This window comes from Lacerta agilis, chromosome 6, assembly GCF_009819535.1.
Source record: "Lacerta agilis isolate rLacAgi1 chromosome 6, rLacAgi1.pri, whole genome shotgun sequence".
NCBI lineage: Eukaryota > Metazoa > Chordata > Lepidosauria > Squamata > Lacertidae > Lacerta > Lacerta agilis.
The window spans coordinates 64,623,033-64,647,436 of record NC_046317.1 but is presented as its reverse complement, the minus strand read 5'-3'; the positions used below and the strand labels follow the sequence as shown (position 1 = coordinate 64,647,436).

Genomic DNA, 24,404 nt, shown 5'->3' with positions numbered 1-24,404 from the left:
CCAACTCTACAATTTTATGATTCTGTGAAACTGCTTGAGTTGTTACTTCACACAGAGAGACCTTCCAATAGCCCAGGGAGGGGGCTTTTGCATTCCAGAGTTCATATCTGCTCAACTATCGTAGATACAAATAGCAAAGATCACTGGGTGTGGTAGCAGCACAAGAGAGGTAGCAGCAGGTTTTGGGTGTGCAAAAGTACAAACAACTTGGTGTATGGGGAGTTCCAAAATGGTGCCCAAAGGCCACACAATGCTGAGTGATGTTTGAGGAGAATGGGAATGGAAATCTGGAAGAGGGGATGGAATGGAGCACCTTACAATAGGGCAGGATTGGCTGGCTGGCATTGAGCAGAAACACTCCATACTTAAACTTTTTGTTTCAGGTCCCATGCATTCTAAAAATATAGCAGCCATTCTGTGCCATTAACATATATTATTCCAAAGGAAAGTCTCCTGGTCACCCAAGAATTTTTTTAGATACACGAGATTGAAGTATGTCCTTTGTGGAAAGGGGTTTCTCGATTTACATTACAATGACATAGATTTAAGGTACAATGACATACTATTCCATGTTGATCAAAACTGGTAGTGGCTTAGTTCAGGACTGCATTTTGAGCACTAGTCGAGCAGATGAATTAAAAGGCAGACAATATGATAAAAGTAAAAAAGTGAAATCTAGTTACCCCACTAAACAATAGAGCCTATCTGGCTAAATAATGGGAAATCTCAAATGCAGCAGGGATAACACAGGCGAACAAACATGGCTGTTTATGGGAAACCTCTTTAGAGACAGAATTTTTGCAAAAACGTGCTTCAAGTCATTTTGATGAGAAGTACGATGCAACTCACTGCTACTGACTTTCTTGTTGCACTGTCATTTGTAGGGTTGCTGTGCTACATTTTTGACCTTAGTACCTGTGAGGTTCAGGTGGCAGAATCAGAATCGGAATAATCTTTATTTGCATCAGCCGGCAGCCGTAGCAATAAAGTAAAAGACAATGTACTGAAGATAGAGGTAAAAAACTTAACTATACAAAATACATTCTGGAAGTTTACATCAATAATCAAATAATAGATCATATTCTGATTGCCCCTGGTAAAAACTTGGCAGTTTTTGCTGTCACCTGATTATCTTGATCTGCTAGAAGAAAGGACACAGTAGCAATGGTTGAGCGACCTGGTATGGATAGTAGTAACCTCACTCCTAAAATCTTTATAAAGAGTGCAAGCTAGAAGCACATGAGCTACTGACTCAATACTGCCATCTCCATATGGGCATAAGCGTTTTTCCACTCACTGAGAGAAGTGAGGTTATAGGGAACCAGGCAGAGGGCCTTCTCATCCACCCTGTGGAACGCCCCTGTGGAACGCCCCTCTCATCAGATGTCAAAGAGATAAACAATGACATGACTTTCAGAAGACATCTGAAGGCAACATCTGTGTTGGGAAGTTTTTGATGCTTAATGTTTCATTATGTTTTTTATATTTTGTTGGAAGCCACCCAGTATGGCTGCAGTGGGGTATAAGTAATAAATTTATTATTATTATTATTATTATTATTATTATTATTATTATTATTATTATTATCAGAGTTTACATTCTTGGTCATAATAAGCTGCTATGGTAGTTACAAATCTATGCATTCACCAATAATGCTGACAACCTGCAGTATTTTCAACTGCACCCAAAGTGATATTCTCTCCTTAAGTTCTCTGTGTCACCAGATTGGCCTAGCTTGTGCCCATCTTCATATTCATGATCCAGTTGACACCCCCACCCCCTTTTAAGTGTGTAGCTGCAAATAGAAATGTTAACATAACTGGAGGATGAAACAGAGAAACCACCTCACAGGACTTTCTTGGGTTACTGCCACCCATAGCTACTCTCCCTGGGAAGGAAGTGAGCCATGATTTTGCAATCACATCTGTGCATTAGAGAGGCAAAAGAGTGGAGGAAGGACACTGTCCACCAGTTCTCTAGCTCTAGTACTGTCAGTCATGTTGACTGCCACCTGAACACTTAAATTCCTAAGGCAAAAAAAAAAATCTCTGTTCCATCCTGTGTTCCAAATTCTTCTTTGTGCTTGGAGGCTAATCTGCCCTCTGTTGGATTACAGATTTGGTGTTTAATTATTGGCTCCGGCTAAATTAAAACCCCACCGGTCTACCACCATTCGTATCACAAGATTGTCATGAGAGCGCTTGAACTAAAATTGTCATCCAGTTCAGGGACCAGCCTTTGTCCATATGCTTATGCTGCTTATGATCAGCCATTCACTCTGAGTCGTAGTCACTGTAATGCGCACACACTCGGGGGCAGAGGCAGTCCTGCCCTCCAGGCCTTGCTTGTCAAAGTTCCCATGCTCAAAGTGTCCAATTGGGGTGTAGCTAGTACAGCGCAAGCCATCCCGGCCCTTCTGGGTGCCCAACTCCACAATCCCTGCCCGGAGATAGTCTCCTGGGCGCTGTTTGGAGCCTGTGAGGATCTGGATGCGGAAGATTTGGGTAGCTTGCTTAAAAACAACAGTGAATGAATTCCCAGCAGAGGGGTCCTTGCCCCAGAAGTAGTCCTCCATGTTGCTGTAAGCCTTGCTGGGAAGGTAATTCTCAAACGTCTTAATATCTGTAATCATATCTGCAGGGGGGTTGTCAGGGTGTGTGGAGAGGTTCTCTTCAAAGTCTTCATCTTTCAGCTTGTTTTCTGTGCCCTGAAAGGAAGAGTAGTGGCCAATGTGCTGAAAGAGGGACGGCTTGAAACGGATCGCGTCCTTCTGGGTAAGAAGAAGGCGGAAATGCACGAAAAGCCAGTCGCAGGGCATCTCTTGGTAAAAGAGCAGAAGGAACTGAGCGAGGCGGGGCAGGTCGCTGGAGTGGTAAAGCTTGCCAATGTAGCCAAGCTTGGAGAACTCCAGGGTGACCCAGGGGGAGCCTTCGCGAGATGCCACAGACTTTCTGATGGCCGTGGAGAAGGACTTGGAACAATGGACGTCATCCTCAATCATGAGAAAGTAGGTGGAGAGGTTGGCTGCAAAGTTCACGAGGTAGGCGTAATCCACATTCTGCTTCGATCTGAATCGCACTCGGTCTTCGGCATCGTTGAAATTCCGTTTCAGGCCTTCCAAGGGAGGGTAGTATTCAGAAGGAGCATGGATGACCAACAGGCGGCCCAGCAAAACTTGCGGAGCAAACCTCTTGGCAATTTTCTCCAGTGCTTGAGAATTCCACTCCTGGTCTGGATCAGCTAAGTGGACCACCACCACCATCTCTCTCAGCTCTTCCAGCGTTGATTGTTGAAAGATAGACCGCAGGGTTTCCAGAAGGTAGTTCTCTCGCTTCCGCTTGACAGAACACAGCCCTACAGTCAGAAACTCTGAAATCAGGAGCCAAAGGGGAGACACCTCATGAATGCAAGACAGGCTGGCAGCAGATTATAACAGGCATATTGTTTCCAGTCAATGGGAAAAGCAGTTGCTTGCATCTACACAAATCTGCAAGAACATCACTAAATCAAAGTGGCTGGCAGTAACTTCAAGACAGACAAATGAAAGTGCTTTTTCACTGAAGGAGGCTTCTTTCAAGAGCATGCGTTTGTGAATACAGGATTTTATTCTGGAAAAATCTCTAGCTAATGTCAGACCAACATTTAGCAAAACTTGTTTAGAGTTGCAGAATAGAAAAGGCTAGGCACAATGTTGTTACTGTTTGATGCAGAGTTACTCAATTTCTGCTAAAATGTCATCTCAGGACATTTCTGACCATAATTTTTTGCTGAAATTGACAAAACAGACTTGGAATATTATGAAGAATTCTAGGTCAGTTTAATATATTAAAAATAAATTCGACCATTAAAGGGTTGCATGTCTGTGGGGATAATTTATCCCACCCTGTTAGCTTTATGAGTTTGGATTTCAAACTCTGCCCTCTCAACATGCGCCAGGATTAGGCCAACAAATGACCATATTTGTGTATGAAAGGAGCCTAGATCAAAACCTTTGTGCTCTACATCTTCAACTGGCTTTTATGTGACTCGCCTGGAGATAGATTCCTCTGTTAATTTCAGAATGTTCTGAAATCCTAAATTTCAAATTTAGATAGGTCCTGGCTAACATAGACATGTTTGTTGCACAATTCCTATTCACTAGCAGCAAGAAAGTGATAGTCTACACTTTTGACCCATAAGATGGTTGTGTTGTACCAAAGGTGAACTGCTCTGGAAGCTGTGCTTACATCATCTTGGCACTCAAGATAGGCCTACAATTAATTGGTAGTTGCTATGGCTATTAGCTCATATATGTTTACACATGCCTGCTTTGATATCCTAATTTGTTTGCTTTGATGGTACCCTTATCTGTGGGAACTGGGATGTTGGGCTCAGAGCCCAGAAGAACTATCTATCATGTTTTGGGTATTTGCTACCTGCAACTTGGTCAGGTGGCTGACACAGACTGCCCTACTGTATAAATACTGTATATATCTTTGCTTGGGTGCAGGCAAGCTGTCTCCTTGCTGTAGAGTCCGTCCCACAGAAGGCTTTGAGCCAGGACAAGGGGAACCGGCAGGCTGCTGTAAGCCTATACCTATCTTCAATAAAGCGTCAGAACTCTGCACTCTGGTGGTAAAGACTCTTCTTGGAACTCCTGCTTCTCACGAACCCCCATAGGTTTTCCTCCAGCTCAGGGTCTGTGGCTTGGGTTCGCAACAACATTGTTGAGTGCCAATGGGATTTTAAAAATCTGAACGTTTTAGGAAACATGGCAACTAGAAGTTTTGAAACCAGGTTGCCTGGAAGATCTGTGCAATCTGAGCAAAAGTGAAAAGAATGTGATATATGCTCCTTCTCTCTCTTAAAAAAAATAATCCTGTGAATTTTACCTGTGGTAGAGCAGCACAAATGTTTCTGTACCTGTCCCAGCATCAAATCAGAAAACATAGGGAAAATCATCCCCAAATGAAGTGACAGCAAAGCACAGGTGAGCATAAGGCTGAGAGGATGGCCCAGGCTTGTTCCATTATCATTTCCATTTGCTGAGAAGGGAGGTGAGGGACCACCATGCATCTATGCAGGGCATAGGTTGCCTTGAATGTGCATGCACACAAAGAGGACATGAAGGTGTTGTTTGTGCCCATGCACACCTGACTACTTTTGGTACATTGCAAGCCAGAGATCCTCCCACACTGAGGCAGTGGGAGAGGATATAGCTGCAGTGCCTCATACCCCTTTCCACTGCCTTCCTCCATTTCCTTCCCCACATCTGTGGTACTACAGGAACCCAGTGGCCTCCTGGTTACAGTGGACAAGGAAGGCAAGTGAGCAAAAACATTTTTTGGATGGGAAGGAAGATTTTCCATTGTCTGAGCCACTATGCCTCTGAATACCAGTTGCTGTGAATTGCAGGTGGGCAGAGTGCTGATACACCCATGTTCAATTTACAGGTTTCCCACAGGTCAGCCACTGTGAGAACGGGATCGTGTTCTAGATGGGAACAGGCCTGATCCAGCAGGCTTGCCTTCTGTTCTTATGAGATGCATCAACCACATCCTCACCTGTTGCCTTGGAGGTACAGAAAATGAGCAAATGGATAGAAAGGGCAGTTGCCCTTTTCCTTCTTTCCCTGATAGCAAGCACAATAGTTGAGGAAAGCAAAGCATCCCTGTGAGAGATTTTACTTTCTTGGGCTCCATGATCACTGCAGATGGTGACAGCAGTCACAAAATTAAAAGACGCCTGCTTCTTGGGAGGAAAGCAATGACAAACCTAGACAGCATCTTAAAAAGCAGAGACATCACCTTGCTGACAAAGGTCTGTATAATTAAAGCTATGGTTTTCCCAGTAGTGATGTATGTAAGTGAGAGCTGGACCATAAAGAAGACTGATCGCGGAAGAATTGATGCTTTTGAATTATGGTGCTGGAGGGGACTCTTGAGAGTCCCATGGACTGCAAAAAGATCAAACTTATCCATCCTTAAAGAAATCAGCCCTGAGTGCTCACTGGAAGGACAGATCCTGAAGTTGAGGCTCCAGTACTTTGGCCACCTCATGAGAAGAGAAGACTCCCTAGAAAAGACCCTGATGTTGGGAAAGATGGAGGGCACAAGGAGAAGGGGACGACAGAGGATGAGATGGTTGGACAGTGTTCTCGAAGCGACTAGCAAGAGTTTGGCCAAACTGCGGGAGGTAGTGGAGGAAAGGGGTGCCTGGCGTGCTGTGGTCCATGGGGTCACGAAGAGTCGGACATGACTGAACAACAACAACAACAAATGCATTCCTGTACACTGTAAGTTTCCAGCTCTATTTCCCCACTGGGTGGCAGTGTAAGGCCAGAAATGGACAGAAAACCCAACTTTTACCCATCTTGGTAAAGAAGGAAGCAGCCGCAAGGGGCTCTCTTCTGTCTCAGGTTTATAACCTTGAGGGCAGAAAGTGAGGAGGAATTAAAGAACCTTTTAATGAGGGTGAAAGAGGAGAGCGCAAAATATGGTCTGAAGCTCAACGTAAAAAAAAACTAAGATCATGACCACTGGTCCCATCACCTCCTGGCAAACAGAAGGGGAAGAAATGGAGGCAGTGAGAGATTTTACTTTCTTGGGTTCCATTATCACTGCAGATAGTGACAGCAGTCACGAAATTAAAAGACGCCTGCTTCTTGGGAGAAAAGCAGTGACAAACCTAGACAGCATCTTAAAAAGCAGAGACATCACCTTGCCGACAAAGGTCAGTATAGTTAAAGCTATGGTTTTCCCAGTAGTGATGTATGGAAGTGAGAGCTGGACCATAAAGAAGGCTGATCGCCAAAAAATTGATGCTTTTGAATTATGGTGCTGAAGGAGACTCTTGAGAGTCCCATGGACTGCAAAAAGATCAAATTTATCCATTCTGAAGGAAATCAGCCCTGAGTGCTCACTGGAAGGACAGATCCTGAAGCTGAGGCTCCCATACTTTGGCTACCTCATGAGAAGAGAAGACTCCCTGGAAAAGACCCTGATGTTGGGAAAGATGGAGGGCACAAGGAGAAGGGGATGACAGAGGACGAGATGGTTGGACAGTGTTCTCAAAGCTACCAACATGAGTCTGACCAAACTGCGGGAGGCAGTGGAAGACAGGAGTGCCTGGCGTGCTCTGGTCCATGGGGTCACGAAGAGTCTGACACGACTAAATGACTAAACAGCAACAAAGGCAAACTAAGGCCGAATCGCCTTCTAAATCTGGCCTGCAGACGGTCTGGGAATCAGCATGTTTTTACATGAGTAGAATGTGTACTTTTATTTAAAATGCATCTCTGGGTTATTTGTGGGGCATGGGAATTTGTTCATTTCCCCCCCCCCAAAAAAAAGATATAGTTCTGGGCCCCCACAAGGTCTGAGGGACAGTGGACTGGTCCCCTGCTGGAAAAGTTTGTTGACCCCTGTCCTAGAATTAAAGGCAGAAACATGGTTCCACTGCAGAAGTCTGCGCTTAGCAAAAGATGAGATCCTAGCAGTGAGCCCACAAAGGCACCCCACATTCCCAGTTCTCTCTGATCATATCCGCACTGTCAATTTAAAGCACTCTCATAGCACTTTAGCAGTCATGGCTTCCTCCAAAGACTACTGGGAGGTGTAGTCTGTTACGGGCACTGACTACAAAGGCCTGCAGTTCCCAGGATTCTTTGGGTGAAAGCCATGACTGTTAAAGTGGTACAATAATACATAAAATGCATGGTGCTGATGTGACAGATCTGTGCGTGCACAGTCCGCATTCTCTTACAACAGCCTGAAATGCAAATTTCTTCTATGCAAACATGGACTTCTAAAATGGACCCATTGCCTGCTGTGCACCTCTGACGTTTTGCTTCTAATTTCGATCTGCCTTTTGGGAGGTGTGCCGTACTCACTTTTCTGGGGTGGGGGGATGCCAGCAAGATAGCGATAAGAGATGTTCAGGAAGTTGGTGGCATTCCCTAGCTTTTGGAGACTACGTTGGTTCCAGTCAGTGTGCAATCGCTGCAGCCCCACATCCTGGGCCCACTGTCGTACTTCCCTCTGTGAAAAAAGCAGGACAACAACACTTAGAAGAAAGTATATGTTCCAGCGCACATCTGTGGCCCAACACAATGGGCTCTACATCTCTAGATACGGAAACAACAAGCAAGGTAGGTTCTTGGCAACTCTCAATGTTACCACTATCACTGCTCAAAATAGGGGGTAGCTGAGTGCCTTTCAGTTTGGAAGCAGAAAGGGGATGGTTTCTACATACTCAAGGGACTCCCAAGGTATGCAGAATGATAAGTTTATAGAATCATAGAATTGCAGAGAGGGAACTGCCTTAAATGTATGGTGTGTATGCAGCCAGCATAAACTTCTGATTTCTTGGATGTGTGGGTGTGGGTGTATGTAAGCATACTTGCCTCCTAGCCACAGCTACATGAAAACCCAGGGTTTCTCCATTATCTGTTACGAACAGCTGATTATGTGTGTCTAGCAATGACATAAATCACCAAGGAAAGTCGACACACATAATAATGTTGGGTGTTAATTTTCAGAGGGGTAGGGAAGAAAATGGGTAGCGGAGGGAATGGTTTGTTTGAGCTGCTTGCAGTTGAGAAAGAATGCTGGAGGAGAGGTTGTTGGGGGTACAAGCCTTCCCTGCAATATGTTGGCATGTTTCAGGAGGGAGAAAAGGCGGAAATGACACCTTTTGCCTTTCTTTACAGCTAGTCACACCCAACCCACTGCTATTGAGCAATACAATGTGAAGTTTAGAGTAGGCAGCCTCCCCCCTCCCCCACTGCCCATCCGCTGCAACCTGAGCCCAACCTGACTAGAACTACATAACGCAGGTGGATGTATGAGTCCCTTCTACTTGTCCCAAGAGGTCTGAGTAGCCCTGAACAAGAGTACTTTTCTTAGGGGGTGGGGATTCACCACAATGTATTGTAGGAATCACTTGGAAAGATTATAATGAGGAATCAGAATCCAATATATATATGGTGATTTGATGCCTGTCACTTTCAATCCATGTTGCCGCTATCGAGTGAGAGAGTGGGTGCAAGACCAGTTCCTGAAGAAAAGAGGAGGAAGTCCCTACATCTGATTTCAGGGTACCATTACAAAGGCTTAGCATTTTCAATCCCATCAGTTATTATTAATTGTTTATCCCCAATGAAGCACCTTTTGGCTTTTCTGCCTCAGTCATCAGAGTGTCCACAGCTGCCTTTTACCCCCTCTCCCCAATGAAGGACGTGTCACCAGTTAAATGTAAGAATCGGGATCCCCACCCCCCCTGCAAAAAAAGTCAGGGGTGGGGGTGGGGAGTCAGGTCCCTATATTTCCTGAAGATATTTTGCAGAAATGTCTCGAGAGAATCCCTGGCTTCTAACCAAACAGCAGAACAATAGGATGGGAGTAGCAAGGCCTGTTGGGTATCAGTTTACTTTTATTCTGCCCAGAACGTGTGGTTTATGCTACGCTCACCGTCTCAGAATCCTCTTGGGTCCAAGGAGACAGACTTAGGAGGAGCAGGAACACAAGCAGGGAAATAGCTGCTGCCAGTGAACGTCTTAAGAAGAACCGCATGGCAACTGGAACCCTGGATATGAAGGCTCCTTCCTAGAAGCTGGCAACTCCACAGGCCCTGGGTCCTCGCGCTGTTACGGGGGGCGGTGGCGGTAATGAAGATCTGAGTAGAAAGGCTTAGATCTCTGTTCTTCTTCTTTTAATTAGAGCAATTTCACATATAGTAACCCTGAAACAACATAAGTTTTTTTTACCCAACTCTTTATAAATATCTACCTGAACTGGCATGTGGCTGACACTGAGAAGAAAATAAACAGAAGGTAACGAAAGCAAAATAGGTTGGACCACAAACAAAGTATGTGGTAGAATATTTTCTCCCCCCCCCCTACAAATTGATAATCTGCACTTTTATAAATATGTAACAAGGCAGAGGACAAAATATCAGGATAATGTCAACAAAATACTAATAAAACAGCCATAAAACATCAATTAATTCTGATTGGCCTAATATCTGCACCTCACCTTTCAAAGTGATGCTAGAGAGGTTTAAGATTGTAAGGAAGCCCCACTGAATTCAATGACTCTGCTTCAAAGTAAAAAAAGCACAGGACTGGGCTGCACATCTGCCCACAATGCTATTCCCTGTGCAGCCAACAGTCACACAAGGCAAGCTCTCCTTTCTTTAATATGATCTCCCAGCCCAAAAGCAAAATCAGTGCTGCTCTTTCCCAACCACTTCCTGCTCAGTGCATTCGGCAATCGGACTTTAGTGTTTCCATTTAGCACGAAAATGAGATGCAAACTAGCATTGCCCAAGCCTACCTTTTCACAGACCTTTGTCCTGTCCCAGCAGGCTCTTTATTTCCTCATCCAGTGGGTTCCTTTCATAGGTGTGGCTGAGCAGGTGGCTGGAAGCGACAGCAGCAAAAGAAGGAACCTGAAAGTCATTCTCCATGGAGAAGTGAAGTATTGCGAAGGACCCCAGTCTTCAAAGTCTCCCAAATAGGTTGTCTATAGAGAAAGGCATCATCCTAGTCAACGGAGGGACAAGTGCTTTCCAGCAAAGCACAGGATTCAGAACGCTCTTCCAAGAGTCGAGTGATGCAACCAGACTTTCACAACCATCCTTTCCACTGGCAGCTGGCAAGACCCAGGTATTTTCAAGATTCTCTCATCAGTTGCTCTCTTCTCCACATCAGGTGGCTCTTTGCCCCAGCCTTGGGCAGATAATATGAGGGGAAATGCCTGCGGAGAAAGCAAATGTTTGTCTCAGAAACATTATACACCTATAGAGCTCTCTCCATATATTATTTATACTACGGAGTCAGCACAGCTAATGCTCTTTCCACTTAGCTTTTATTGCTTAACCACTTCCCAGCAGTTTCAGCAGAGACTATCCATGACAAATCAGTGAACAGACGTGCGGTCAGAAGCTTTCCCATTGGCCCAAGGCAGAGCCAGTCAATAAGGCCTTTGTTGTACATTGAAGAAAGAAAAGCAAATACAGAAAGAATTGGAGGAAGCAACTGTCAGACACTGAAACCCAGAGCAGGATAAACATCTGCAGCCTGCACTTGTGTATTTGGAAGAACATGATCTTATGCATACCTACTCAGAAGTAAGCCACACTGAATTGTGTGAGATTCTGGCCAATCCCAGAGGGCAGGTTTATTGAGCACTCATTCTGATTCATTTGCAGGGATATTAAACGAGAAAGTTGTGGCAAGCAAGTGCTATCCTACACTTTCCTGTGCATTGCTTCCCTGTTTGCAAAAAGTCTGATTCTGGGTGGGTGGGTGGGGAAATCAGGCTTGTTGTGCAAGAACACCAAATCAACATCAATTGTGCAACGTGAATTTGCAGTTGAATCACAACAGAAAATAGCAACTGTCTGAAAGTGTCCTTACTCCCAGGTGAGTGGGCATAAAATTCCATCCTCCATAAACACGGACAAAACTGACATTTGGAAGACATAAGCGTAGGGTAGGAATGGTTTGCCTTGTGAGTGAGTTATTGCAACAGGTATAGAGAGGTGGTCCCTTCTGCAACATGCAGCTTGCAGGTCACTTAAAGAGCTAACGAAACTCCAAAGGCAATGAGGTAGTGAGATCTGAGCTGGGTGATCAGATCTCTGGGAGTTTTGTTAGGTGTGTTGTCCATACCTGTTCAGCAGGTATTGAGGAACATGGGTTACAAACTAGGTCTGTGTACACACCATAAAGTAATTCTGGGACATGTAGCTTGTTAAGGATGCTGGGACTTGTGACTTTGTGAGGGGTAAGCTACATTTCCTAGGATACCCAGGGAGTGTGTGCACACGCTTTAAATGTACACAGATAGCTGTCAAGCCAATTTTTTGGATCACAGACAGATTCTTCCAGGGAAAAGATGAAAAGACACTGATCACCTGTGCCCCCAGTTTCCAGTAGAAAAAAATCCCAAAATGAAGAAAAGGTTGCAGCATTTGGGACCTTTATATAAAAGGTGAGGAAACAGATGGCAGGATGTAATATTGTAAAATTATGCATGACATGAAGAAAGTGGATAAAGAAAAAATCATACGGGGAGAGGCAATCCTTGAGATATTGCAGTCCTGAGCCATTTAAAGCTTCATAGGTCAAAACCAGCACTTTGAATTGGGCCCAGAATCTAATTAGCAGCCAGTGCAGTCAGACCAGGATTGTCTTGCCCTAGTGAGCAAGCTGGCCACTGTATTCTGCACCAGGTGAAGTTTTTGAACCGTAGGCGTGGGGGGGGGAGAGAAGCTGCCCCCCCATGCAAATCAATAAAAAAATACTGTACTAACTGACCAATAGAGTTGCAGATAGCTTGGTTCTGCTCCCTCCCCACAAATCCTGGCTATGCCCATGTTCTGAACCATCTTCAGAGGTAGTCCCAAGTAAAACACATAGCAATAATCTAACACAGAGGTTACAAGAGTGTAGACAACAGGCTATCCCTATCCAGATAGGGGAATAGCTGGGCCACTATCTGAAGCTAATGGAAGGCACTCCATGCGAGCAAAGCTACTTGAAACCTCAAGTGACAGCAATGGATCCAGAAGGACCCCCATGCTACTCCTTCAGAGGGAGTGTAACCCCATCAAGAGCAGGCAACCTCCCAGCCATGCGGTCTAGGGAACCACCCACTAGCAGTTCCTCAGTCTTATCTGGAAACCTCAAGGTCAGATTATTGCAATGCGTTATACGTATGGCTGCTTCTGAAGATGGTTCGGAAACTTCAGCTAGTGCAGAATTCAGCGGCCAGGTTGTTCACTGGAGCAAGATGGTCTGAGCATATTACACCGATCCTGGTCCAACTGCACTGGCTACCGATTAGTTTCCAGGTCCAATTCAAAGTGCTGGTTTTGACCTTTGTTGTTGTTCAGTCGTTCAGTCATGTCCGACTCTTCGTGACCCCATGGACCAGAGCACGCCAGGCACCCCTATCCTCCACTGCCTCCCGCAGTTTGGCCAAACTCATGCCAGTCGCTTCGAGAACACTGTCCAACCATCTCATCCTCTGTGAGCTCATACCAAGAACAAACTTAGTTGGTCTCTAAGGTGCTACTGGAAGGAATTTTTTATTCTGTCGTTTCAATTTTGATGTTAAACAGCATGAGGGATAAAATCAAACCCCGAGGAATCCCACATTGAAAGCTCCACACAGGGCTGAAGAGCATCCCCCTCCCTCTGGAAACGGCAATCTAAGCAGGACTGGAACCACCACAAAGTGAGCTGGCTACTTCTTTTAATATTGATATAGCGGCAGGTGTGTGGGTGAACAGGGCTCAGTTCACCTGTCCAGCACTTGTTTACTTTTTCTCTTATCCATCCACCTCCCTCTCTTGCCTTTTTTGTTCAATCAAACATCTGTTTCTGCTTCCTCCAGACTCTGCTCCTTCCTGAGTGATTAGCCCAGCCTGAGCCACCCACTGGCTGATTGCCTGTGCTGTCCCCAGGACTCCTGCTACCATCCTCCTCTGTGGAGGCAGCCATGCTTTGCGGTTGCTGGGAGGAAGCCCTTTTGCTCACAGCAGGGTTGAAAAGCAGCAACCCTGGAAGGTGGGGGAGCACATCTGAAAGCAAAGATTCAAAGAGACCGCTGTTGCTACTTTCCTTGCCTGCCCTCAAAACCACAAAAAATATGGGGAAGGAGATCCTCCACCGAGAGACAAAGCAAGAAGAATCTACTTCTCCCCACACTTGCATTTCCAAAGTTAATACTGCTTGTATTGTTTAAAAAACAGCATATATGTGTGTGTAAAATTTAGCATAGAAATACTGACATTGTGCAAAGAATAAATCATTTTAAAACTCCAAATCACTCCAAGATCCCCTCCTAGAAAATTACTTCAATGGGTTGCCTAATTCTCTTCCATGTGGGCAACTGCCACTCTGATTTCTGCAAGCTGGGGGGTTCAGGCTAGGCTAATGGGAGTCAGGGACAGAGTCTGCTGTAAATGAGCTTTAGATATATGGTGTGTGTTTAAAGCCCCATCCCAAAGAATCCTGGGGAATATGGTACACCACTCACAGAGCTAAAATTCCCAGCATCCTTAACTACAATTCCCAGGATTCTTTGGGGGGCGCTTTAAATCAACGGTGTGTGTAGACTCTGGACCTAATAGGAGGAGACTCTGTAGATGCTAATGTGTTTTGTTTTTCTTAAACGGTCTTCACCCACCCGCCATAGTAATTTGTATTACATCACTTTCTTCAAAGTGTGATGAGCCAGTCTGCTGTATACCTTGTTTTGAGGACCCTCTTACTCATTCTTTGGATTGAGGCCCCTGGGCCCCTGGCCCACAAAGCCATAGCACTCCTACTGCCTCTTGCATTCTGATCTGACACCTCTCCTGAGCGCCAAAGGCAGCTCTTTTCTCAAATACCCTCTGCGATTCCATTGTTATCTGAGGTGCATTTCCAGGGAAGGATCCCTCCCTAGCCGCCTGCAGAGATTCCTTTACAAAATGTTTGGGAACAAATGCAGTTCTTGTTATCTCACCGGAAAGAAGAAGCGGCAACATGGAAAGCAAATACCGTATGGGCTGGTTGAGAATGTGAGTCACAACTTCCATTCTTGAGATGAATGAGTGAAAGCGAGGGATTCAGAAATGACATGAGCGGTAGTAGGGCCCTGTAGCATAATGAGTAAGGTCTATTTATTCTTTCAATTTGCTTATGCCTGGAATCTGCTCTAAAGCAGATTCTGGTTCTGGGTTAAGATTTCTATTCCACCTGACAAGCATTCTTTGTAACTACAAGGGCTGCACAACTTTCCACCAGAATTTGTTTTGTTTCGGGACAGAGGTAACAAAGTTTTCTAGATCAAACCCGTTCTCGTGGACTAGTTCTATAGCTCACTAGTCTTTTTTCTTTTACAATGCTTTGGGGAAAGGCTGCAGCTCAGTGGCACGGCACAGCTAGGCTTGCAGATGGTACCAGGTCCAGTCCAGACCTCAGAAGAATAGAGCATTCACACTATATATCACAAATGAAAAGTGGTGGGTTTGCAAGTCTGTGAGCAAGTGACTTGCCCATGGCTTCTCAGTCTGCTCATTAGGTGTTCATTAACCATTGATGAGATGGGACACGGGTGGCGCTGTGGGTTAAACCAGAGCCTAGGGCTTGCTGATCAGAAGGTCGGCGGTTCGAATCCCCACAACAGGGTGAGCTCCCCTTGCTCGGTCCCTGCTCCTGCCCACCTAGCAGTTTGAAAGCACATCAAAGTGCAAGTAGATAAATAGGTACCACTCTGGCGGGAAAGTAAACAGTGTTTCCATGTGCTGCTCTGGCTTAGTCAAGCTGTATGCCAGCTCCCTCGGCCAGTAAAGTGAGATGAGCGCCACAACCGCAGAGTCATCCGCGACTGGATCTAATGGTCACGGGTCTCTTAACTTTTACCTTTACCCATTGATGAACAGCTTCAAGACTCCTGCTGTTATCTTTGTTTAGCATTGGAGCCACTAGGCAGCCCTTCCAGTAGACAACTGTCCTCTGACAGCCCTACAGTACTGAGGATTGTCCTCTGTAAAGCAGTGCACAAGGCTACCCTAGGGCAAATAGATTTTGCTTGTTCACAATGGATAGGAAGGTGCTGCAATTGTCCATTATGCAACAGTTTCCTTTATAAATCAGTTTTGAAAGGACAAGTGCAAAACACTGTGGTACAACAAGCCAGGGGCACCAGCTCACCCGCAGGATTGTGGGTACCTGCTGCTGCAATGCGGATGTGCAAAATCACATTCACAGGCCTGCACGTAGTGCTGTGGCAGAGAGAGCAACAGTTCAGCTCTGCCCTCTGCTGCCAGCAAGGCACCCTTTTCCATGGGAGGGGCTTGGATGAAGAGGCAGAGAGTCACTACCCCCACCCCCCTGAAAAAAGGTGACTCGATGGCAGGCTGCAGTCAGGTTGCTCACTGGGGCAAGAAGGTTTGAGCATATTGCACCAGGCATAGGCAAATTCAGCCCTCCAGATGTTTTAAGACTAAAATTCCCATCATCCCTGACCACTATTAGTTAGGGATGCAGTACAAAATAATTATAAAAATGACTGGCTCATCAAGAAAGATTAGAGGCCCATCAGCATAAAAAGGCATTCAAGGAGTACCTGAAGGATTCTTGCAAAGTCTTTGCTGGAACAGTATTCCACAGCACGGGATAAGTGACACTAAATGCCCAGTTTCTAGCTAAAGCCAGTCAGTATATATGTATTGTTATGAGTTTGGGGATGCCAGACCCCTCTTGAACCCCTGGGCCCAGCAAGTGTTAAAACAGGCTAGCTTCCTGTGTTGATGTAATTGCCTGGATGACGAGCCATTAAGACAACAAAGGAGGGTGGGTTCTGTGCCAGACTACAAATGGGTGGGGCCTCCCTTCTAGCTCTTAAATAATTAGAATGACAAAGCCAGGGCTGGAGCACAGAGTTTTCCTGTGATGTGACCTAGAAGAAAAAGCTGCAGGCTGGAAAGGCAGAGAGCAAGCCACGGCTGATTTCTGCTGGAGTCCAAGGCTGTGGCTATGAGAAAAACAAGACCCTTTGGGGCTATTGATGCTGTGAACCCCTCCTTCATAGGTTCAGGTTATATATGTGTATAAATAAACCATATTTCATAAAGACATCCCAGTTTCTGCTGTGCCTCCTAAAAGCCACACAAAGCTTGAGTCTGGAACCCCTGAAATCTCGCACTGCTCAGAGACTGGAGAGGCGTGCAACAGTATGAAGCTTATTACCTACAGCATTAGGTGGTGGTGAGGAAATCCAAGGAGGCTGTTTTTAAAATTCTACTCTTTCTCTCTTCCTGCAGAGCTTCTGCCACTGTCTCTTTGGCATTGCTACAGGATTGGGGTAAGTCTGAGTAATCTCCCAGGAACCCGTTCCAGCTTGGTGGCTCTTGGCTCTACATGTGGTAACCTTGCAGTTCAAAGTTTCCTCAACTATGCCTATTCATAAATTGACTTTCCTGTGAGACACGTCAGCAAAACTAGCAAGGCCAAGTCATAAAAGGGGAGCACGTGGTGAAGAGAGCCAATTACCTATGTCAGGGGTGCCCAAACTTTTTCCAAAGAGGGCCAGATTTGTTGATGAAGCGAATTTTGCTGAGCTTTTTAAAGGGTTTTACTCCAGGACGTATACTGGCTGGATTAAATTGACTGGCGGGCCGGATTAGGCCCCCAAAATGGACTTTGGACATGCTTGACCTACGCACATAATCCAAAAGGTGAGCAAGATAACAGAAATTAGTTGCCAAGCAATCACAAAAAACTGACACAGCAAGTTTTTTTGTGCTCTCCCCCCCACCCCCGGGCTCCTGTCAACCAGCTTGAGGCCATTTGCCAGGAAAGGAAGGGACAAAGCTGTACCCCTCGCCACCCCGCTTTATAGCAGTGTTTTAAAACAAGATGTACATTTATGGTAAATATGCACCTTTTGTGCTGGGTTCTTCCAGGCCCTGCCCAAATATGCTAGAGACGTGGGTGCTTCTCCTTGGCTCACCAAAACTCATTGGGCTGTGCCCTCAGATCCACCAAAAGTAGCTGTAAAACCTACAAATAGGCAGGTTATTTACAGTAGTGGAATATATCCAACCAGATCAAGTCTATAGAGTAGTGTAACATTTGTTAAAATTTAAAGAAGGCTCAGAATTGTTTGATAACCCATGGCAAAAACTGCACACGGTTTGCTGTGAATTTGCATCAGAGACCTGGAAAATGCTTTCTGCAAATAAGCATTTGCACCCTCTTATCTGTTATATCATTGAGTGCACCTTCAGTAAACTGTATTAGGTATAAAGCATGGGTGGGGAAGTTTGTTTCGATGGAGGCAGCACAGTGGAGGTAAGAAGTGAGATGATTTTCATCACAAAATCATGAACATAATGTAGAGATTGGCAAGAACAACAGTCAGAAAGAGGGACAGCATAAGAGCAAATGATATCAAATGTGCTTGTTTTTTAAATGGCTTGACAATCAAGGAAGTGCAGCACAGTGACAAATCAACACCACATCATGCAAAATCCTCCTTAAGCCCCATGCGCACACTGCATGCTCATCACCAGCAACATTTACCCAGTTGGGCTTAAACTTTTCTCTTTCACACTGGAGTTTGGAGGTATCAGGATGAATAAAGAATAAAGCTTCCTGACAGAATCAGGCATCCTTAATAATTCAGAGCCACAGAATAAACGAGCTTTTTGCAAACCAGCAGTGCCTGCCACACATTTTTAATTATTGTATACCTGTATATTGTTTAAGAGCTCTGTATCACCCTTCTGGTGTCCATACACCACTTGGGGCAGTTAACAACTACTTAAAATCACAACACAATTATATATTTTACTCTCTCTCTCTCTCTCTCTCTCTCTCTCTCTCTCTCTCTCTCTCTCTCACACACACACACACACACACACCAGCAATAAAAATACAGGAAATATGCCTTGAAATATATATATTTTAAATGACCGAGGTTACACTTAGCAGAAAAAACCCTACTGACATAAAAAAATGCATTTCCTAGCCAGAGATCCGGAGACAGGGTCTAAAGGTTTTTTGTTCTCTTTTTTGTGTGTGGCTTTTTGCAAAGAACCAGACTTCTTGTGACACCCGGTGCTGCTTTGTAACCTGGCAAATACCTTAACTGGTTTTAAAAAACAAAACAAAACCCAAAAGTGATGTAGTTGCATGTTGAGTCTTATTTCTGTGTTGCATCCCCTTTTGTTGAATCGTTTCCAGGGGGAAGCTGTGTTAGTCTCCTGGAACCTAGCATAACACTTCATGACTCTGAGGAATTGGGCTGCAGTTCACAAAATTTATGCCATAGTTCAGGCACATCCAACAGGTAGATCACGATCTACTGGTAGATCATGGGGTGTTCCTGGTAGATCTCCGGTCTCTCGGGGATCTCTTCCCCCGCCAAATAAAAAGTAAAAAAATAAAATTAAAAAGCTCAGCAACTACTGTTTCATTAAAAAAAGTTCAACCACACTCATTTCCTAAGAAAAGCTGAACAACTTTGCCTTTCCCAAAAAAGCCCAGCAACTTTTGGTTCCTAGCCAAAAAGTTGGTCCATTTGACTGTGGATTCAGGACCCTAAACTGTGTTTTATATAATAGACTTTTGATTATGTTCTAGAATCATAGAATCATAGAGTTGGAAGAGACCCCAAGGGCCATCCAGTCCAACCCCCTGCCAAGCAGGAAACACCATCAAAGCATTCCTGACAGATGGCTGTCAAGCCTCTGCTTAAAGACCTCCAAAGAAGGAGACTTCTGTGTATATCACAATGCTCATTCAGTTTCATTCATTCATATATTCCATTTCCTTCATTCATTTCCTTCCAAAAAAAAAAAAAAAAAAAAGCTGAACAACTTTGGCTTCCCAGAAAAAGACCAACAACTTTGATCCACCTAATGACAATGAGTAGATCACTGTCAGTTTTTTAACACTGTGAGTAGATCGCAGCCTCTTGGGAGTTGGAGGTCCCTGCCATAGTAGATTCGTTGGTCTTTTAATGTGCCACATGCGTCATTGTTGCTTCTCTTGAATGAAATTGTAACTTACCTGGAAAGGGCTTGTCAGCAGCTTGTTCTAGAATGCCTGCAAGGCTGATCTCTTGCTGTGTACAGTACTGTATTAAACTTCCGGACATGAATTATTTTAGACTGACCTCTGCCCCTTCCTTTCGTGATATTACAGGCCTGAGAAGTGGAACTTCCTTCTTTTACAGTACAGGAGCAGGTGGCGCTGTTCAATGACTGCGGTGTTAGTGTGTTAGCGCTGCAGATCTTTCCGGCCATGCAGCTTTTGTTGAAATAAACTTCCCTTAAACTAGGTGGGTGTTCAAAGTCAAATTCACTGAGATGACAGTTGTTTGTATTTCTAGTCTCCCTAACTATACTCAACGAAACAATAGAAAGAAGGGGAATCTTTGCTTTCTTTTCTGAAACAGTGCGTATTTAATCTTCACAAACATGCAGGAAATCAAATGTGACCACAGTCCCCCATTTGTGTGGTTTAGAAACCAATATATAAATCTATTAAAATCCACACACACACACACACACACACACACACACACACACACACACACACATTATTAGAAAGGCAATTCATACATATCAAGGAGGCTGGCTTACCCTTAAACATTTCCAGCTGGCCATCTGCTGTTGCCTAATGAAACTGCCTTGTCTGCTTCACATGACCCAGTTGCCTGGACAATTGAGAGGAAGCACTTACTTTTGTGTGAACAGAGTCACTGTAAAGCCAAATTGCAAGGATCAGTTTACAGCATTAGCTCCTGGAAAAACACCACAATGCTTACGTCCTATGATCGCCAGACAAGAATGAAAGGCCAAAGGTATTCAGAAACAGTTAAGCAGGCTAGGTTGGCAGCCTTGAAAACCCAATTGTCCCAGTCTCAAGTGCTTCCGAAAGCCTATATGTCTCTAAATGACTTTTTAACAGGGGTTTCTTCCTGCTGGTTGCAAAGAGAAGCTTGCAAATGTCACCTTAGATTATAGACTAAACTCGCCTGGAGCCAGACAGACAAAGAGATAGATTGGTGAATGTATGAAAAGTCACTTGCACTGCACAGTCACTTCTTATGTGCACTGTATATATATACCTAATTGCAGTCGTTAACAGTCTAACAACAGACGTTAACAGTCGTCAGCAGGTTTTCCACACCCATCAGCCAATCACCCATTCCCACCACCCTTCTCAGTAATACCCCTCCTCACTCTCTCACTATATATAAGGGTCTGGTGACTTCTGTTTCAGTGTATCTGAAGAAGTGTGCATGCACATGAAAGCTCATACCAAGAACAAAGTTACGGTAGTTGGTCTCTAAGGTGCTACTGGAAGGATTTTTTTATTTTGCTTCAGGTTAAGAACTTTGCTTCAGGATAAAAACAGAAATTGTGCTCTGGCGGCACAGCGGCAGCGGGAGGTCCCATTAGCTAAAGTGGTGTGGTGCTTCAGGTTAAGAACAGTTTCAGGTTAAGAACGGACCTCCAGAACAAATTAAGTTCTTAACCCGAGGTACCACTGTATTTTAAACAAGGGGAGTGGGAGAGAAGCAGTAATGCAGAGACCCGACTCCACACAGACCCCGTTGCTTTATGGCTACTTGCATTCTCTGAAAAGTGAAGTGATATCATTAAGAGATCCCAGGGGTAACAAACAGTATCCCACAACTTGCATTTGTGGGGACAGCTGTTTCTCAAAATCACCCTGGCACAACTGCGGGTGAATCCTAGGGAAGATCCAGTCCCTTGTGGAGCTGTAGGTGCAGGAGACACAGATTCAAATCTCCACTCAGCCATGAAGCTCATTGGACAACCTTGGGACAGTCACTGTATCTCAGTCTAACCTACCTCACAGGGTTGTTGTGAGGGGAAAGGGATTTGAAAACACCTTGCATGCCATATTAGCTCCTTGGAGGAAAAGTGAGGAAGAATAAATGTAAATAAATAGGTTTTGGAACAGCAGTGCCCTTTGGAGACTCTTCTTCCTTTGGCCCTTAATTAGATTGGCCCTCTGACTGCAGGAACATGGCACAGGGGATGAAGCAGGCTAACAATTTTGGGGTCCTTGAGTCCCACAGTACCCAGGCGGCTCCTCCCCCTCCATGCTTGCCCATCAATACAGTCATATCTTGGGTTAAGAACTTAATTCGTTCTGGAGCTCCGTTCTTAACCTGAAACTGTTCTTAACCTGAGGCACCACTTTAGCTAATGGGGCCTCCCGCTGCTGCCGCACCACCGCCGCACAATTTCTATTCTCATCCTGAAGCAAAGTTCTTAACCCGAGGTACTATTTCTGGGTTAGCGGAGTCTGTAACCTGAAGCGTCTGTAACCCGAGGTACCACTGTACTGTATACGGTAAAGTAAAAGACATAGAAAGCCATGTGAGGGAAAGGGAATTTCCTCAGTGAGAGGAAATTCTGTTTTTCATAGTAGGAGCAATGGCGCCATCTTCTGGAGCAGTATTTTGCCAGTGATGCTTGTAAGATTGGAATACAGGACAAGCTGTTGCTGCTAGAGGAAAATGTGCCCCTTCACAGCCGCCACCACCTCCTCCTCCTCTGCTGTGCACCAGCTGCCACCGCCACCTGCCAACTGCAATGAATACTCAAGGGAGGAAGTAGTGGTGGGTATGCAGATAGGGGTGCGTGTGCAGAGGAGGAGGTGGCTGATATGCGCAGGAGATGGATCTGCCACCTCTCCCAGTTATCTGGAGCCTGCTGTCCTGAGGCAACGGCTTCACCCCGCCTCATGGGTGGGGCTGGCACTGCTCAAATGCTTTGTCACCAGTGCAATGCAGCAGAACTGCAATATTATAATGTTCTTGTTTGCATGGATAATATTTGCTCCCAACTTCTCCAGTTCTTCTCCAAACTGCCAAACTCAACTCAGGGAGGATGTGAATGCATGCTTCATGGAGGGTATATCCAAAACTGCAGGCCCTCTGCAGATACAAGTAGCGGCTGGTCCGGAGGAGCCCTGCCATGCACCTGGTCTCCCTGCAGCAGAGCCTCTGCCGCTTACCAGGAGGGGCAAGTTGGAGGGGATGGTGATCAGATAGACTGGTGGAATGCATCCAGTGCTCCAGTCCATGCACTTGCACTGCACCCCTCCCTGCTGGACACTGCTAGTAAAAATTATTCAGCCTTGGTGATGGTGCAGACCCACTTCTTAGAATCATAGAGTTGGAAGGAACCCTAGTCCAACCCCATGAAATGCAAGGCAACTGTCCCTTATGGGGATCGAGTCTGCAACCTTGGCATGATCACCACCACACTCTAACCAACTGATTCTAACACCATGTAGTGATGGATTCCAGCATGGCTGTCTCAAGTCTCTAAACACCTACATTGGCTCCCGGTACATTTCTGAGCACAATTCAAAGTGTTGGTGCTGACCTTTAAAGCCCTACACAGCCTTGGCCCAGTATATCTGAAGGAGCATCTCCACCCTCATCTTTCAGTGTGGACACTGAGGTCCAGCACCGAGGGCCTTCTGGCGGTTCCCTTGCTGGGAGGGAACTAGGCAGAGGGCCTTCTTGGTAGTGGTGCCCGCCCTGTGGAACGCCCCTATCACATGTCAAGGAAATAAACAACTACTGTATCTGACTTTTAGAAGGCATCCCTATTTAGGGCTGTGTGGTGTAGTGGTTAGGAGTGGCAAACTCGTAAACTGGTGAACCAGGTTCGCTTCTCCGCTCCTCCATATGCAGCTGCTGGGTGACATTGGGCTAGTCACACTTCTCTGAAGTCTCTCAGCCTCATTCACCTCATAGAGTGTTTGTTGTGGGGGAAGAAGGGAAAGGAGAATGTTAGCTGCTTTGAGACTCCTTCGGGTAGTGATAAAGCAGGATATCAAATCCAAACTCCTCTTCTTCTTAGGGAAGTTTTTAATGTTCGATGCTTTATTGTGTTTTAATATTCTGTTGGGAGCCACCTAGAGTGGGTGGGGAAACCCAGCCAGATGGGTGGGAAATAAATTATAAATTAATAATAATAAAAAATTGTTTATTTGTGATTTATATGCATGCATGCATGAGTGGATCATGCTTGCATTTTGCGACTTACCTTTGAAGCGCAGCTATGAAGGCTGCCAAGATGAGCTCCTGAACTTCAATTTTTTTCTGCTGGGCTATTGGGTGTTGCTGCTGGAAATGTTAAGAAATGCAGTTCAGCAGCCTCCAGGAATTCTCTTGTTTTGGTATGTCACAGGAGCAGTTTGAGTGAGTGACCATTTATAGGCAGCATCATGTTGCAGCCCCAAGCACTCAGTCTGCTCCTTCACTGGAACTCACAAAGACAATAGACTAACCTGATCCCACAAAAGTAAGGGATAAGAGCAGATAAGATGAAAGCTGGAAGGAGACTCTGTAGGAATGCAGCACCCTTGAATCAGGTTACAGCTGACCTTATCCCTGTCCATTATTCAGGCCCCCCAGCCTGTCTAGGAGTGCAGTCAGGAGAATAAAATGAATGAGCACAAGGTGGAGAGGAAGAAGACTAGAGAATCCAAGGCATCACATTGTCCACCAATCCAGAGAAAGTCATGACCAGGGGGCACATTTTAGATTCCTCCATTTACAGGCCTGACCTTCAGGAGTAAGCTGTGTTAGGGAATGCAAGATAACTTGGTGCATTTGCTAGATGGTTAAACTAGTGGTTGTTGCCTATAGTTTCCCCCCCTGCAATGGGTTGTTTTGAAAAACTCTCTCTTCTAAATTAAGTTCCTTCCCAACTATATTGCTATATGCCATGAAGCTCACTGGGTGACCTTGGGCCAGTCACTGCCTCTCAGCCTAACCTACCTCACAGGGTTGTTGTGAGGATTAATGGGGAGGGGAGAACCATATATGCCGCCTTGGGCTCCTTGCAGGAAAACGTGGTGTATA

General features: G+C 45.2%; 1 protein-coding gene and 1 long non-coding RNA gene across 2 annotated transcripts; both read right to left on the bottom strand.

Moving 5' to 3' along the window:
- Positions 1-2,106: 2,106 nt before the first annotated feature.
- On the bottom strand, positions 2,107-9,647 carry LOC117048822 (alpha-1,6-mannosyl-glycoprotein 4-beta-N-acetylglucosaminyltransferase-like). Its single transcript, XM_033153146.1, has 3 exons — positions 9,450-9,647; positions 7,871-8,018; positions 2,107-3,369 (listed from the first exon to the last, which is right to left on the bottom strand). The coding sequence occupies exons 1-3, from the start codon at positions 9,549-9,551 to the stop codon at positions 2,225-2,227; spliced, it is 1,395 nt and encodes a 464-aa protein (XP_033009037.1). The 5' UTR covers positions 9,552-9,647; the 3' UTR covers positions 2,107-2,224.
- Positions 9,648-10,351: 704 nt separating this feature from the next.
- LOC117048823 lies at positions 10,352-23,637 on the bottom strand. Its single transcript, XR_004426885.1, has 3 exons — positions 23,584-23,637; positions 20,128-20,201; positions 10,352-10,736 (listed from the first exon to the last, which is right to left on the bottom strand). It is a non-coding gene; the product is annotated as an uncharacterized LOC117048823 (long non-coding RNA).
- Positions 23,638-24,404: the final 767 nt, after the last annotated feature.

Excerpts from the sequence above, each read along its gene's own strand:
- LOC117048822 (XM_033153146.1), bottom strand. The coding sequence starts at position 9,551 with ATGCGGTTCTTCTTAAGACGTTCACTGGCAGCAGCTATTTCCCTGCTT. Across the intron at positions 8,019-9,449 it reads CCCAAGAGGATTCTGAGACG|AGGGAAGTACGACAGTGGGC; the intron begins GTGAGCGTAGCA and ends CTTTTTTCACAG. Across the intron at positions 3,370-7,870 it reads CATCCCCCCACCCCAGAAAA|AGTTTCTGACTGTAGGGCTG; the intron begins GTGAGTACGGCA and ends TCCTGATTTCAG.